General features: G+C 40.7%; 1 protein-coding gene across 2 annotated transcripts in view; it reads left to right on the forward strand.

Annotated features, from left to right (window-relative positions):
- The window catches only part of PPEF1 (protein phosphatase with EF-hand domain 1), a 153,396-nt gene that overhangs the window by 94,323 nt on the left and 42,207 nt on the right, over positions 1–16,866 (forward strand). For both annotated transcript variants that reach the window (XM_055376684.2, XM_031005700.3), the window contains exons 12-14: positions 10,247–10,413; positions 13,588–13,624; positions 15,123–15,272. In XM_055376684.2, coding sequence (XP_055232659.1) covers positions 10,247–10,413; positions 13,588–13,624; positions 15,123–15,272 — 354 coding nt within the window. The remainder of the gene's footprint in view (positions 1–10,246; positions 10,414–13,587; positions 13,625–15,122; positions 15,273–16,866) is intronic.

A 16,866-nucleotide genomic window follows, 5' to 3' on the forward strand; every position in this document is an offset into this window, starting at 1 on the left:
GTCCCTGTAATGTTCAAGGTATCATATAAACACTAAAGGACCATACAAAGTTGATTTAACATATATTTATGAAACACCTATTATGAATGAGGCACTCTACTAAGGGTTGGCAATACAGTATGACTAAAACACAGTTGTTGGCCCCAAAGACATCACAGTTTAGTGGGGAAGGTTGGCTGATAAAAAGACAAGATAGTTCAGGGTTGGACATGTTATGATTGGGATCAGCATGGAGTCCTCAAAGAACCCATTGGCAGAGCACCTAACCTTATGGAAGACTTCCTGGAAGAGAAGACATTTCTGATGATCTCTTCAAATAATTTTAGTAATTTAGTAAGTGCCTAAATCATGAAGGGAAGTTTTGGAGGATCACGAAAGATTTTATTCTCACACACTTTTTGTGGTGCCCTACAATAAATGATGGGATTTGTAGCAATTATTGTTCTTCATTGATTGTTTTGAGATTTTGGTTTCTTTAATATTTGGTTGTCCTTAAAAATTGTATCAGCTAGCACCTTAATACTAAGGGAAACATTTTCAACTCAGAATCGCATCTGGGTTTGAAAAGGACTCTTCCCCACTGGGTACCATACTCTTAACAACAGACCTTTGCTAAAAGGGCATCTCAACTTTACATGGCTTCAAATATAATCTTATCATCAAGTGAAGTAATTTACATATCATTAGGTCATATTTTTAGATTTTATTTTCTGAAAAGATTAATTTTAATCAGCCCTGTTGCTTAATTAGAGTGACCAGTTTGAAATACTTCTTTCAGAGCCTCAGCTTTAGTAAAATTACAAGACATTTTTCCCTCGTTGAATAGAAAGCTTGAAATTTTAGATCAAGTATCACCAAATTAGTTTGTTAAATTGATGCCGTGAGTGGTGACCTCCTATCGCTGAAAAAGAGATGCATGTGAACAGAGAGATGCTAATGAACTCTTAACCCTGTGGGTACCATCCTGATGCTATCCAGTGGAAGCCTTACTGCCTTGTTTTCCTTTTTTTTCTCTCTTCCCCACCATCCTCCACCCGCTACACCCATAATTTTCCAGCTGTCAAGGTAGTCAAACATTTTCTTTATTTTCTGTCACTGAAATGCTTCACACTGCCACAGTGGCCAATTTTATTTTCCTTTTGAGGTGAAGGTAGTATGTTACAATCAGAACAGACCTCTGAAATAGGGTTTGCAGAAGAAGAAAATTAATGTGGAGTTGACCAGAGCTTATTGTTTGATGTGCCTTCAGGAAATGTCCAAATTCACTGGGATAATTTCCAGATGTCTGTTGTAAAATGCTTCCATAGGAAATAGGCGAGACTGTGGGAAACATCTGGTTTTTGTCTCTGTTTAAGTTAATTAATTATGGTCTGCTATTTTTCCCCCTACAGGTCATCTGACTGCAGTTCAGAGTTGTAGCTACTCTGGACTTTCTGTATCTGTCAACTTAATCACCATGTCATAGACGGTTTGTTGCATATTAGCTGCAGAATGAGCCAGAGGGTTTCGTTTACTGGAACTGGGTGAAGCATGTTTTATGGCATGAGGTTTTGCTTCTTTGAAGGAAACCTGGAGAAGTGTCAGTAGCCGGAATCCTAAATATCCTAGACACTCACATCCCAGTAGACTAGTTCCTCATCATCCTGTGTGCTTTTTAGTTCCCTTATTACTCTAAGACTAAAGTGGATTCAAACCCAAACTATATAAAGTAATACGACTAATCCTGGAACAACAGGGCAGATCTTACACATCCAAATGAGTCTTGCCCTCTTTGATGTGGTTGTCTTGAGGGGCTTAACACTGAAAGGAGTTCAGCATACATTCAGGACTCCTTTTAGAATCACTTTCAGAGATAGTGACATACTCTGTTAAATGAGCTTTATTATCACAAGTCTTAATCTCTTGAAGACGTGAGATTCTTGAAGAAAATCTTGAAGATTTTCTGAAAAGGTTAAAGCTTATTGAGTGTCAAGTGTGTTGCATAAGGTGGGTGGATTAGTTGACCATTACTATTTGGGGCTTAAAATGAGGTTTAACTGAAGACATTCATTACTCTTTGCTCATAGTAGAGGTGAAATAAGACATCACAGAGGTAGCAAAGAATTTACCCACAACAAATTCTGGTTTAATTCGAGATAAGAAGTTTTAATACAAGAAAATCTGTCATCGCAATAGAAAGTGTGTTTACCATTCAAACATAATAAATGTAATTTTAGACTATTGGATGCTTTCCTTAAATTTTGAAATTAAGGTTATACTGGTTTCATAAAATGAGTTGGAGAGATTTTCATGTTTTTCTCTTACTTATAATAATTTGAATCCCTGGGTTGCAAACTCAAACTTGGCTATACACTGCAGTCACCCAGGTGATTCTAATGTGCAATCAAGGTTGGGCACCATGGGTTGAAGTCACATTAAAACTATTTGCTCATGAAAATTAAAATAGAGTTCTGCTAGAAAGCCACATGGGGCCAGTGCACTGTTCATGTTTTCCTCTTCTTTTGAATCAGTTTTGCTAGGAAATGGATGATTTTCAAGGAAATCATAAAATTGGTTCAAAGAAAGAACCAATAAAATTTGGGTTTATATAAACCCAAATTATCCTTTTTATTTCTTTTCTATTTCCTTAGTTTCAGCTCTTCTCCTTATTTGATGGGTTTTATTGTTCTTTTTCTAATTTCCTAAGATGAATACCATCTTTCGTGAACATCTTTAATAATGAAGGCATTTAAGGCCACACATCTTTTCTGATTTTAGTGTTAACTAGGCCTTCTATTGCACTTGTAATTTTGCTTTTAATTTTCTCTTTGATATAATACTTATTAAGATGATAATTTTTAATTTCCAAGAATCTTAATTCAAGGAGCTAGACTTTTTTTCTAATCACATTTTTATGAGACTGTATCCTGTGACATTTTTCTTATTTTGAATTTCTTAAGAGTTCTTTGAAGTCAAGTACGAGACTGATTCTCATAAAAGTTCCGTGGACATATAAAAAATTAATTATAGTGTTGAGCCTTGAGCAATGCTGGGGTTAGGGGTACCAATTCCCCATACAGTTGAAAATCCACATATAATTTTGACTCCCCCAAAACTTAACAACTAATAGCCTACTGTTGACTGGAAGCCTTAGCAATAACATAAACAGTTGATGAGCACATATTTTGTATGTTATATAATTATAAGCTAGAGAAAAAAATATATTATTAAGAAAATCTTAGGCCAGGTGTAGTAGCTCATGCCTGTAATCCTAGCACCTTGGGAGGTTGAGGTAGGTGAATCACTTGAGGCCAGGAGATCGAGACCAGCCTGGCCAACATGGCGAAACCCCGTTTCTACTAAAAATACAAAAATTAGCCAGGCGTGGTGGCACAGGCCTGTAATCCCAGCTACTACAGAGGCTGAGGCAGGGATTCGCTTGAGAATCTACAGATAATCTACAGAGAATCGCTTGAGCCTGGGAGGCAGAGGTTGCAGTGAGCCGAGATTGCATCACTGCACTCCAATGTAGGCGACAGGGCAAGACTCTCTCTCTCAAATATATATATATATATATATATATAAAAGAAGAGAAAATATATTTACTACTCATTAAGTGGAAGTGGATCATCACCAAGGTCTTTATCTTCATGTTGAGTAGGCTGAGGAGGAGGAAGAGGCGGGATTGGTCTTGCTGTCTAGGGGTGGCAGAGGGAGAAGAGCCACATATAAGTGGACCCATGCAGTTCAAAGCTGTGTTGTTTAAGGGTCAGCTGTATTTTCTTATTTGTAATACACAAAGTTCTTCATATATTAAATCAAGTTTATTGGTTGTATATTCAATTTTCCCATATTTTTTCTATTATATATACCTAAATATGTATATTATGCTGCTGTGCAACAAATTACCTCAATACTTAATGACTTAACACTATAAACATTTAGTATCTCACAGTTTCTGTGGGTCAGAAATTTGGGTCAAGCTTAGCTGGATGGATTCTGGCTCAGGATCTCTCATGAGGTAGCAGTCAAACTACTGGCCAGGGCTGCAGTCATCTGAAAAGTTGATTGGGGCTGAGGCACCCATTTCCAAGATGGTTCATTCATGTGGCTGTAGACACAGCATCTCAGTTCCTCACTGACTGTTGGCAGAACAGCCACATGGGCTTCTCCACAAGGCTGCCTGATTCTTCTTGTGACAGAGCAGCTGGCTTTCCCCAAAGTGAGTGATCCAAGAAAGAAAGCATGCAGGAAGCTGCAGTGTCTTTTATGACTTAGTCTCCAAAGTTGTACATCATCACTTTTGCTTTTTTTTCTCTTCATGAGAAGCAAGTCAGTAAGTCTTGCTTCTACTCAAGGGGAGGCAAATTAGGCTTCACCTTGTAAACAGAGTGCCAAAGAATTTATGGACATTATTTTAAAGCAGTAATTCAATCTGAATAACACACTGTGTATTTTTAAACAATTTCTTCTTGCATTTAGTAGTTAAATGTATGAAGCAAAAATGTGTTCTTTTATTGACTATAAGTTCATGAGTTGTATTTTTTTCATAAAGTGCCTTTTATTATGACATAATGTTGCTTTGTGATCCTGTTTAGTACTTTAATCTTAAACTCTACTTTGCCCGGTATTAATATTTCCATTCTTGCTTTCTTTTTGTTGCATCTACCTCATATTCAACCTTCTCTTACCTTCTTTTTAATGTATATTTCTCATGAACACTATATATCTGGGTTTTTGTATTTTAACACAGCCTGGTAATCTTGGTATTTTAATGAGAGAATTTAATCCATTCACACTTAGTATAACAACAGATATATTTGAAATTTTTTCTTCTACTTTGCTATTTCACTTTGTTTCACCCTTTTCCTTTTCTTTTTGCTGTTTTGGTAAAGTTTTATTTTTTATTGTTTTATTTGGAATTTTTACTCTGCTTTTCCGTTCACTAGTGGTTACCTTCCCACTGCTGACATTTCTGGTAAATAATGTATATGTGTGTATTTCTCAAATAGCTATAACTTTATTCTTCCACTGCAATCCTCTCTCTCTCTCAATAAGATAACTGTTTACACACTCCATGTCTCCCACTCAGTTAAGATTTCTAGAGCATTTTATTTTTCTCCTCTCACCTCCCCTGTAAATCCTAGCTATTGCTCATACCATAGTTTTAGTTCCTGACCATTATTAGGTTTTCCTTCATAGCATGTCTCTTCTACTTCTGGAATCTTTGCTTAATACTTAAATGCAAGTTTCATATTGTCATATTGATTTATATATAATTATATGTTTCATGATTCATTGTTCACATCTGTATTCTTTCCTCTTGATCTTTCCCTGACTTGAGGACTTTTATTTTTTTTTTGAGACGGAGTTTCACTCTTGTGGCCCAGGCTGGAGTGCAATGGCATGATCTTGGCTTACTGCAACCTCCGCCTCCCGGGTTCAAGCGATTCTCCTGCCTCAGCCTCCTAAGTAGCTGGGATTACAGGCATGTGCCACCACACCTGGCTAATTTTGTATTTTTAGTAGAAACAGGGTTTCTCCATGTTGGTCAGGCTGGTCTCGAACTCCCGACCTCAGGTGATCCGCCCACCTCGGCCTCCCAAAGTGCTGGGATTATAGGCGTGGGCCACCGCGCCCGGCCAGGGACTTTTAAATGTTAGTATGGTTATTTAGTTACAGTGTTTTGTTGAGTGTTTTCCTCAGTGGGGCATGTGGATGCTATCTTCTCTGAATGCAGGCTCCTCGAATACAGGGACTTTGTATTGTTTACTTCTGTGTTCCTAGCACCTAAAACTGTGCCTGGTACATAACAAGCAATTGATATATGTTTGCTGTTTTTGTGATATTAAATACTACACATTTGCATGTCTGTCTTTCACCCTGAGCATTTATGTTGTTGGTGATAGTTGATCTCTTTACACATCTGCAAGTATTTTTCTATCACCCTGAGAACTTAATGTCTTGGCCACTGTAGAAATCTTGGTTCAAAGTCCTTTTTCCTCTTTAATTTGTAAATTTTATTCTACCGTCTCCTACCTCCCACTACTATAGATGAGAAGTCTGATGCTAGGCTGATTCTTTTCCTTTTGTAACTTGTTCTTTCTCTCTGGCCTCTTCTAATCTTTTTACCAGGTGGTAGGGATTTTGTCCCCATCAATTGTGTGTAGAAGTCATGTTTCAAGCTTCAAATTGAAGTCTCTTTTTTAACCATAGAAAATGTTCTCTCTTATTTTTGTAATTATCGCCTCTTCATCTGTTCCTTTTTCCTGATTTTGAAATGCTTATTATTAGCATATTAAGTCTCTTGGCTTAGAATGCTAGTCTCTTATTTATTCTTCCTGATTTTCATCATTTTGATTTTACTCAAAATGATGAGAGTAAGAGATTTTTCATCTGCTTGCTCTTTCAGGCCAATAATGTATTTTCCCAACCATTCTTTCTTCTAGTTACCTTTAACCCATTGCTTTTTTTTTTTTTTTTTTTTTTTTTGAGACAGAGTCTCACTGTGTTGCCCAGGCTGGAGTGCACTGGCACAATCTCAGCTCACCGCAACCTCTGCCTCCCAGGTTCAAGTGATTCTCCTGCCTCAGCTTCACCCTCCCGAGTAGCTGGGATTACAGGTGTGTGCCACCACGCCTGGCTAATTTTTTGTACTTTCAGTAGAGATGGGGTTTCACCATGTTGGCCAGGCTGGTCTTGAACTCCTGACCTCACGTGATCCACCCACCTCAGCCTCCTGAAGTGTTGGGATTACAGGCATGAACCACTGCACCCGGCCAACCCATTGATATTTTAAGTTTGAATAGTATATTCTTAATGCCAAGAATTAACAAGTTTCTGTTCTTTCTTGTATGTTCTTCTTATTACTTTAAAAACAAACTAGTTCTCTGTTTCCTCCAGCAGTCCTGTTTTATTGGGGACCATCTGCTTTAGTAGATCTGATTGGTCTGTCTCTCTCTAGTTGCCGGATCATCTAAGGTACTAGCTTATTTCCATTTTCTATTTTCTGCTTAAGCTAGGTTAAGCCTTTCCATAGTTGGAGGCACAACAGTTTCTACTCCTGCATCGAGTGTGAAAAGAAGTCTCTGTGTTTCTAGGTACCCCTAAATGCAAGTGATCTGTTCTTTTCATTTCAAGGATGTGGAAGACATCTTCCTACACTTTTTCTAGTAGGATCCAACATTTCAGCTCCCCCTGCCTCCAAACCAAGATCACACACGTGCTCTGAGGCAGAGCCACCCCCTTAATCAAGTGTCCACCATCCCCTCAGGCCTAGTTCTTCCATGTTTTCACCCCAGGGCTCCCTGCCGCTGCTCTTCTAGCCCCCTTCAGACCTGGACATCCCAAAAGAGTCTATAGCCTTCAACAGTCCTCAGGTTCCTCTAGCTTACTCACCCTAGACAGCTGAAGGCTGGTGGAAGAGTAACAGAGATCAGAGATGCAGAATCCTTCCCCCTTTCTTTGTGGTTGGTTGGTTGGTTGGTTGGTTGGTTGGTTTGTTTGTTTGTTTTAGACAGGGTCTCACTGTGTCACCCAGGCTGGAATACAGCGGTGTGATCTCAGCTCCACTGCGCCTCGACCTCCCAGGCCTCAGGCAATCCTCCCACCTCAGCCTCCTGAGTAGCTGGGACTACAGGTGTGCACCATCACACCTGGCTAATTTTTTTGTACTTTTTGTAGAGAAGGGGTTTCGCCATGTTTCCAAATCTGATCTTGAACTCCTGGGCTCAAGCGATCCGTCCACCTCGGCTTCCCAAAGTGTTAGGATTACTGTTGTGAGCCATTGTGCCCAGACTTCTTTACATTTTGGTGAACGATAGCCTGTATTTTTGCAACTGGTTTACACTAAGCTCAGTGTGAATAAGGTTATATGAATTAATACATAAGAAAATATTGGGGCCATGCGCAGTGGCTCATGCCTGTAATCACAACACTTTGGGAGGCTGAGGTAGGCGGATCACCTGAGGTTGGGAGTTCAAGACCAGCCTGACCAACATGATGAAACCACATCTCTACTTAAAATACAAAATTAGCCAGGCATGGTGGCAGGTGCCTGTAATCCCAGCTACTCGGGAGGCTGAGGCAGGAGAATCACTTGAACCTGGGAGGCGGAGGTTGCGGTGAGCTGAGATCGTGCCATTGCACTCCAGCCTGGGCAACAAGAGTGAAACTCCATCTCAAAAAAAGAAAAAGAAAATATTAGAATCTTAGAATTAGAAATAACATGGTCATAATAAAATGAGTCTCTTAATTTGTATGTTGCTTTACCATTTTAATGCAATTTTATACACATGGTCTCATTTGAGTTCCAAAATAGCCGTGTGTGGTAAGTATGGAAGCTATCATCCTCACTTGACAGATGAGAAAACTACAGCTCATAAAGGTTACATAACTTGCCCAAGGACACATGGGTAATGAATGGACCTGGACCAGAGAATTCACCTTCTTATCACACTATGCCATTGTTTGTTTGTTTGTTTGAAATTGCCTTCAGAACATGTTACATTGTATAAATGTTTTCTAGAATCCCTAAATTATATGCTGTAACCTGTATTATATTTTTTCAGTTATTTCTATTGTACTGATATGAGCAATTTAAAATGTATATACATAATAAGATATTGAGTTTAATAAGATTTTTAAATGTAGTCAGAAATCTAACAAAAGAGGAATTTGAAAATCATTTGAAAAAGATTAATATTTCTAGAATATGTGTATTATTTCCTGAAGGTAGCCATTTTGTTTTTCTTTTCTTTTCTTTTCTTTTCTTTTTTTTTTTTTTCCTTTTTTGAGATGGAGTCTTGCTGTATCGCCCAGGCTGGAGTGCAGTGGTGCAATCTCCGCTCACTGCCAGCTCCGCCTCCCGGGCTCGCTCCATTCTCCTGCCTCAGCCTCTTGAGTAGCTGGGACTACAGGCGCCTGCCACCACGCCCGGAGAATTTTTTTTCGGTATATTTAGTGGAGACGGGGTTTCACCGTGTGTTAGCCAGGATGGTCTTTTCTTCTTTTTTTTTTTTTTAGACATAGTCTTTCTCTGTTGCCCAGGCTGGAGTGCAGTGGTGCAGTCCTGGTTCATTGCAACCTCTGCCTCCCGGGTTCAAGCAATTCTCCTGCCTCACCACCTGAGTAGCTGGGATTATAGGTGCACACCACCATGCCTGGCTAATTTTTGTATTTTTAGTAGAGATGGGATTTCGTCACGTTGGCCAGGCTAGTCTCAAACTCCTGACCTCAAGTGATCTGCCCGCCTCATCCTCCCAAGGTGCTGGGATTAAAGGTATGAACCACCATGCCTGGCGAAGGTAACCTTTTTGAAGGAGGACATGCATTTTTATATATGAGTAGTTAAATTTGTCTCTGTGTAATATATTTTTAAAACATTTGAATTTGTCTTATTATGCAGTAGAAGCCATGCAGTAGGGAAATAGCCATCTCCCTATCAAACATGACATCGAGAAAATGTAGCCATGTTACATGTGTTTGTTTTGTCTTAGAGTTTTATAGTATAGGACTAAATGAATTAATAGCTATTTTAAAGACCAGGCCTTTGTTCTGATCTCTGCTGCTTTTCATGCTAACACTGTGTTTAAAAGTATTTTTTCATACTCAAGAGTGATATTAAAAATACTTAAAAACTGATATGGCCCGGTCAGTGATTACTGAGAATATACCCGGGCTCTGCACACCTGGTGTAGTTGCTCGCTGGCAGTACATCCGAGCTGCTCAGTCACATCACGTAGCACTCTTCACTTGCCTGAGTACTTTCATTTCCATTCTCCCAGGTGATCTGGGGAGGGATGTAGTGCCATCCCCATTTTGCAAATTGGGGGAATCACAGCCCCAAGGAGCTGACCATAGGACCCCTTAGAATAAAGGATTTCTGGCTCTTAGTTTGGTGGTCTTCCTTGGGTAGAAGTTTCCCTCTTTTCAGAAGAGAAGGAAGAGGTCAGAATAGCCATGTTTGATAGGACAAATATCAGCTCCTTTCAGAGGAAACTCATAGTAGGTGGTGGGTAGAATTAGCACCATCCCATCCTCCCTGGAATCTTCCATTCCCAAGCAGATTTGTCACTTTCAGGGCCTTTGCAGGAGATGCCTGCCCTGGAAGAGTAAAACTGGCTCAAGCGAGAGAGCAGATTTTTCCCGGTGGAAGAACCTGACTCAGCCTCTTTTTTCCATATTAACAGGGATGTTATGTACACAGCCTGACTTTAAAAGTATATTCTTTTAATTCCTTGTTTTTTCCCTTCTCCTCCTTCCACAGAATGGTCTCCCCTCAGAGAGGAACCCGTATGTTTTTAATGGTGACTTTGTAGATCGAGGAAAGAATTCCATAGAGATCCTAATGATCCTGTGTGTGAGTTTTCTTGTCTACCCCAATGACCTGCACTTGAACAGAGGGAACCATGAAGATTTTATGATGAATCTGAGGTAACCCAGGCCTTTAGATTTTCTCTTTTAAAAGTTTCGCACTCTGGAAAATGCTGCCATATTTAGTTCCTAACAGAGATAGAAGTGAGTGTATTGGAAGAGGGATGAGGGGGATCTCAAGGAGGACTTCAATTCTTACCCCTTTCACCACCCCCATTATTCTGCTGAGTATCAGTTGCCCTGAAACTCCCTTCCTATCTTTTCTTCCAGTTCTGTCCGTTCTTCTCCCTTCTATTATGTTCTTTCTCTTGCTCCCATGCCCGACCTTCACAGGCTAAATTGTGTGTTGGGTAGGTGTGTGAGGCCAGGTTTGGAGGTGTGGCAGGTTCTTCGAACAGATTTGGATGCAGTCGTTCTGTTGCTACTCTTGGCTTGCCTCAGATGTTGTCTCAGAAACTAGTTCCATGTTTTTCACCGATGCGTGTATTGTTTTATGACATGATAATTGCTACTGGCATTGTTGCTCATAAACATATTTACAAACACAGCATTTCAACTATCTAACTCACCAGAAACTTGAGGAATAAAGATTGGTTAGATGGTTTAAGAATCTTTGCTGGAAGGCACAGTAGGTGACAAATGTTCCCTTTTCCCTTCCTTTTTTCTTCTTCTTTTAAAAAATCTCTTGTTTTATGAAAAACAGAAATCAGTTTGCTCTAGGACAGTGGAAGATATGGCATGTCTCATGCTTTTGGTCCTGGGCTTTTGGGTGCCTTGATCAAAGCTCAGCAACTGATTAGTTTTGTCTTTGGGGCAGTTTTGGTGCCTGGCTTGAGTACAGAGTTTCAATTCTAATTCTCAAGGTATAGAAGCAAATGCTAAAACTATGAAGGAAAAAAATCCCAGGACTATTATCAGAGGCCCATTATATATAATATAGCTTGATACTTTTATTTAGGCATGCTGTTTATCCTTATTGCCTATCGTATTTATCTAGTGTCTATAATGGTTAATGAAGGAGACATGGTCCCCACCCTCATAGAGCTTACATCTAGCAGGGAAGATGCATGTTGAGCAGGTTTTTCAAGTGTGATGAGTTTGTAAAGGGGGAATCCAACCTTGTCTGAGGGATGATGGAAGGTTCCCCCATAGAAATATGGCTTTAGCCTGAGAGCTGAAGAATGAATTAGGCAATCAAGAAAGAGCCATAGAGGGGGATGGGAAACAGTGTTCCACAGTGAGGGGACAACTTATGCAGAGCTCAGGACAAGACTGTTTAGATGTGAAAGAAGTTCAGGAGGACAGGAGCATAGACTGAGGGACAGGGTGGTGCCTGATAGGGCTGGAGACATAAGAAATGATTGGATGGGTCAAAGGAATTTGGACAGACTTCCAAGAACAACACAATGTCACCGAATAATGTCATAAAATTTGTGTTTTAAAATGCAGTAGGAGTAAAGAGTTGGAGAGGGGCAAGAGTGAATACACGCTCGTCAATTAGAAGTAGTTGAAGGTTAAAGGGATAGATAATGGGTTCTCATTTAGACTAGGGTAGTGGTGATAGAGATGCAAAGAAATAGATTCAAGAGGAGTTTAGGCAATGATGATTTAAGGCTCAGTAACTGGATGTGGGAGAGCTGAAAGAGGAGGGAATCGGCCGGGCATGGTAGCTCGCGCCTGTAATCCCAGCACTTTGGGAGGCTGAGGCGGGCGGATCACGAGGTCAGGAGATTGAGGCCATCCTGGCTAACACAGTGAAACCCCGTCTCTACTAAAAAATACAAAAAAATTAGCCGGGCATAGTGGCGGGCGCCTGTAGTCCCAGCTACTCGGGAGGCTGAGGCAGGAGAATGGCGTGAACCCGGGAGGCAGAGCTTGCGGTGAGCTGAGATAGCGCCACTGCACTCCAGCCTGGGCGACAGAGCAAGACTGTCTCAAAAAAAAAAAAAAAAGGGGGGCGGGGGAGGGAATCAAGGATGACCTCCAGATTCCCAGCTTGAGTTTGGGGGTACAGCGGCATCATTCACTGATATTGGGAATGTGGAAAGAGGAGAGAGGTTGGGATGAGGGGGGATGATGAATTCAGTTTTGGGTAAGCTGATTTGAGGTACTATTGAGTAGGCAGTTGAGTGTACATACGTGTCCAGAGATCAGAAATGAAGTGTGGCCTGGAACATCATCCTGTGGTATTAACACTAGATAATAACTGAAAGCCCGGGCAGGGATGAGATTCCCAAAGGAGAAAGTGAGGGGAGAAGAGAGCCTAGGCTGGAATCTGAAGGAACTGCCACATTTAAGGTGAGGTAGAGGAGAGCTTGCAAAAGAGGCTCAGAAGAGCCAGGAGGAAAACCAAGAGAGTTTATGGTCACAGAATCCAAGGAAAGAAAAGTTTTCTAGAAGGATGGTAGAGTCAGCTGTATTTAGTGTTTCAGAGAGGGCGAGGAAGGTGAGGACTGCAAGGCATCTGTTGGATTAAATAGTATGGACACCTTTGGTGAGTACAGGATGGAATTCATCTCAGAAAACAGAACGTTACACTGTAGAAGCCTGATGTGACATGATTTCCATGGAAAGCCAGAGTGAGTGTATTGCATTTCATCTTCACAGTGTTGGATATTAAGGGCATGTACTGTTATCCTAAAGCAAGGAAAAGTAACAGAAATATTGTCATCATTGAATCTCCCTTCACTACTGCTATTCAGGCATTAAGATTCCTGACACTTTCTATTAAAACCCTCAATACCATTATGGGACCTGTATCAGAGAGAGTATAACAAGCCAACTTGTTACCTGCTAGGTAACAAGTTGTTCAGTCTTTTCTTTTTTCCAATCATTTACTGTATAGGATGTCTGAGAAATTCTATCTTAATGAAAAGTCTTCTCTCACACAGCTTCCCCCAGCTACCACAGCATGCTTCTCTGCATACTTGTAGCGTTTACACAACCTGTGCCTACCACATATTTCTTAAGTTGTCTTATAATTGTTTCATAGAAATCTATCTTCTTTCCCCAGCTATACTATAAGCTCCTTGAGGGTAGGGATGATGTCGTTGGTTGCTTTTATGCTTTCCAATCATGCCTAGCAAAGACTCAGGTAAGTAACACTTCCAACTGAACTCTGGTTTCTTGAGTTCTTGTGATAGATACTGAGATGCCAAGGGCTTCCCTTTTTGCATGACTCATGGAAGTAGGCGTTATCAACAATCAAATCATTTAAATCCCATTTTTTTTTAGGTATGGCTTCACGAAAGAAATTTTGCGTAAATATAAGGTAAGACATCTTTTTTTTTTTTTTTTAGTATTCACTTTGCTGTTTCTATAGAGAAATTTAAAAAGAGCCAAGAAAGACCAGACTGATGCTTTAGGAACGGTAATAGGCCAACTAGTCAGAATGCATGCCAATAAAATACAAGCACAGCAGGAAGCCCTGGCCACAGTAGAGTCTTATATTTTCTTTCTGGATTAAACCACACTTTTCATTGTGAGTTTTGTGTAAGTTTTAGCATAGATACATATTTCATTGCTTCAAAGGTACCAAGGATTTGTTTTACTTAGGTATGGTAAAATATGCAGATACAGAAATGACTGTCATGAAGGAAGAGATTTTTATTTACAATTCTCTAGAAAATGGAGGCACTGCAAGCCACCCTGGGAGACCGCGTGGGGAAGCACCAGAGTTGGTCAGAAGGCAGAGGGAGGCTGGGCATGGTGGCTCACACCTGTAATCCCAGCACTTTGGGAGGCTGAGGTGGGTGGATCACTTGAGGTCAGGAGTTCGAGACCAGCCTGACCAACGTGGTGAAACCCTGTCTCTACTAAAAATATAAAAATTAGCTGGGCGTGGTGGCATGCTCCTGTAATCCCAGCTACTCGGGAGGCTGAGGCAGGAGAATACTTGAACCCAGGAGGCGGAGGTTGCAGTGAGCCGAGGTCGTGCCACTGCACTCCAGCCTGGGCAACAGAGCGAGACTCCATCTCAAAAAAACAAACAAACAAAAAAAGAAGGCAGAGGGAGGGTGGAGGGAAGCATCTGAGTGTAATCTGGTTTAGGACTGACCAATTTGAGTAATTTCAGACTGCTCTGGGCCACAGAGGTTGTCCCTAGTTGTCTGGTAACTGGCCCCGGGATGAGGAGTGTGAGAGCTCCATAAAGAAGGTAGCTGGGGTGTGGGCTCTCGGTTGCTTGGTTTGCATATGAAGGGCGAGTCATTGACTATCTAGGAATTAGCTAGCCCTGGGAGGGACAGTCTCTCCTCCAGAGTCAGCAAGGCCCCAAGATGTCATAGTATCAAAAATACAGAATAAAGGGCCAGGCACAGTGGCTCACATCTGTAATCCCAGCACTTTGGGAGGCCAAGGTGGGCGGATCACCTGAGATCAGGAGTTCGAGACCAGCCTGGCCAACATGGAGAAACCCCGTCTCTACTGAAAATACAAAAATTAGCCAGTCATGGTGGCACACGCCTTTAGTCCCAGCTACTTGGGAGGCTGAGGCAAGAGAATCGCTTGAACCGGGAGGCAGAGGTTGCAGTGAGTCAAGGTGGCGCCACTGCACTCCAATGAGCAACAGAGCGAGACTCCATCTCAAAAAAAAAAAAAAAAAAAAACCAGAATAAAAAGACATGATGAATACATGCTAATTGGTTAGTGACTCCTTGCTGACTTCCTTTGAGTGGCCTGAAAATCATTACTTTTTGTCCATACTTGGGGACTATTCAATAAACTGAACCTGTCAGAAAAACAAAACTTACTCAAGCTCTTACTTACAGCTACATGGAAAAAGAATCTTACAAATCTTGGAAGAACTCTATGCCTGGCTCCCAATCGGTACAGTCGTTGACAATGAAATCCTGGTCATCCATGGTGGGATATCAGAGACCACAGACTTGAATTTACTCCACCGTGTAGAGAGGAACAAGGTAAGAAGTAATGTTGGCATGAATCTTCTCTCAGGGATTTAGAAGGGAATACATACCTCTTCATTTATTATTTTGAATTGATTTGTGTTTTAGTGGTTGTAACTCTAAAAAGATTATCGATTTTATTAGAGTATATAAAAGTATAAATTTTGAGAAAAATCTATGACTGCATGATAAAGAACTAAGTGGGTAACTTCTATATATGGAAAAAAATTTTAAATTCATGTTGAGGGTGGAAAAATGAGGAAATGTTGGCATTTTATGTAGTTTCTAAAAGTGAAAAATCCTGATTTTTAAAATTAAAACCTCAATTCATTCATTTATATTGTGGTAAAATATACATAACATAAAACTTGCCACTGTAACCATTTTTAAGTGTATAGTTCAGAGGTATTAAGTATATTCACATTGTTGTGCAACCATCACCATCACTACCATCTATTTACAGAATTTTCCATCATCCCAGACTGAAACTCTGGACCCATTAAACACTAACTCCCCATTCTCCCCTCTCCCAGCCCCTGGCAACCACCAACCACCATTCTACCTTCTGTCTACGAATGTCACCACTCTAGGTACCTTATATAAGTGGAATCACTTATATAAGTGCAGTTTATTTCTGAATTGATACGATTTCCCACATAATACACATCAAATAACTTAGGATACTTTTTTTGGAAATATTTTTTTGAAATGTTTAAATAATCATGTTAAATACAAGCAGAGCAGGAACTAGTATGGAACCTCTGAGACAAGTGGCTATGTGGTGACTGTGAAGATCTCACGCCTAGTGAAGGGTTCCTTGGACGGGTCTTGCAGGGTCATTGGAGTTGTCTTCCTCCTCTACTCAAGCCAAGAGGAAGCCCTCAGGCTAGAGGTGTAGGGGGCGCCACATGGGTTGAAGACCAGTAATAGCAGTGGAGCCAGATGATGCTATATGGTCCTAGTGGGAAACCTGAACTGTTACCCCTCAGGACTGATCATCAACTTCCAACCAACCTGGACAGGTGGGGTCTAGAGCTGGAATTTAATCTGATAGAGACAGAAATGTGACCCCAGTGGCACCTTGACTTTTTGGACCCTTTATACACATGTGAATGAGAATGTTGTTGCTAGTATCCTCCCATCTTTTTAATTAAAGTTTAGTAAGTCTGACCTCCAGACCAGATGAGATCCCCTTTTGTATACTGTCAAGCCCCTTGTACATATCTTTCATCACAGTTACCGAATTTAAGTAAGAAATTGTGGTACTGTTTGTTTATTATCTTCCTCTGTTTTTCTAGTCCATTGATAAAACCCCAGCACCTGGGATGTAGTAAGTACTTAATATTCATTGACTAACTCTTGAGAGATTTAAGATCAAAGCAGCGTAAACCTAAGACAAAACTGAATAGAAAGTTTTTTACAGCCCTCTCCTGATTCTGTGGAATCATACCACCCTTCCCCACCTCACCAACTGATGACGATGCTTCCTGGCTTACACCTGTTGTCCTGTTGTAATTATTAATAGCACCTCCTTTTACTCTAAAAAAAAAATATCCCAGTTGCAGCCACGCATGGTAGCTCACCCCTGTAATTCCAGCACTTTGGGAGG

The sequence above is a fragment of the Gorilla gorilla genome, chromosome X (assembly GCF_029281585.2).
Source record: "Gorilla gorilla gorilla isolate KB3781 chromosome X, NHGRI_mGorGor1-v2.1_pri, whole genome shotgun sequence".
Lineage (NCBI taxonomy): Eukaryota > Metazoa > Chordata > Mammalia > Primates > Hominidae > Gorilla > Gorilla gorilla.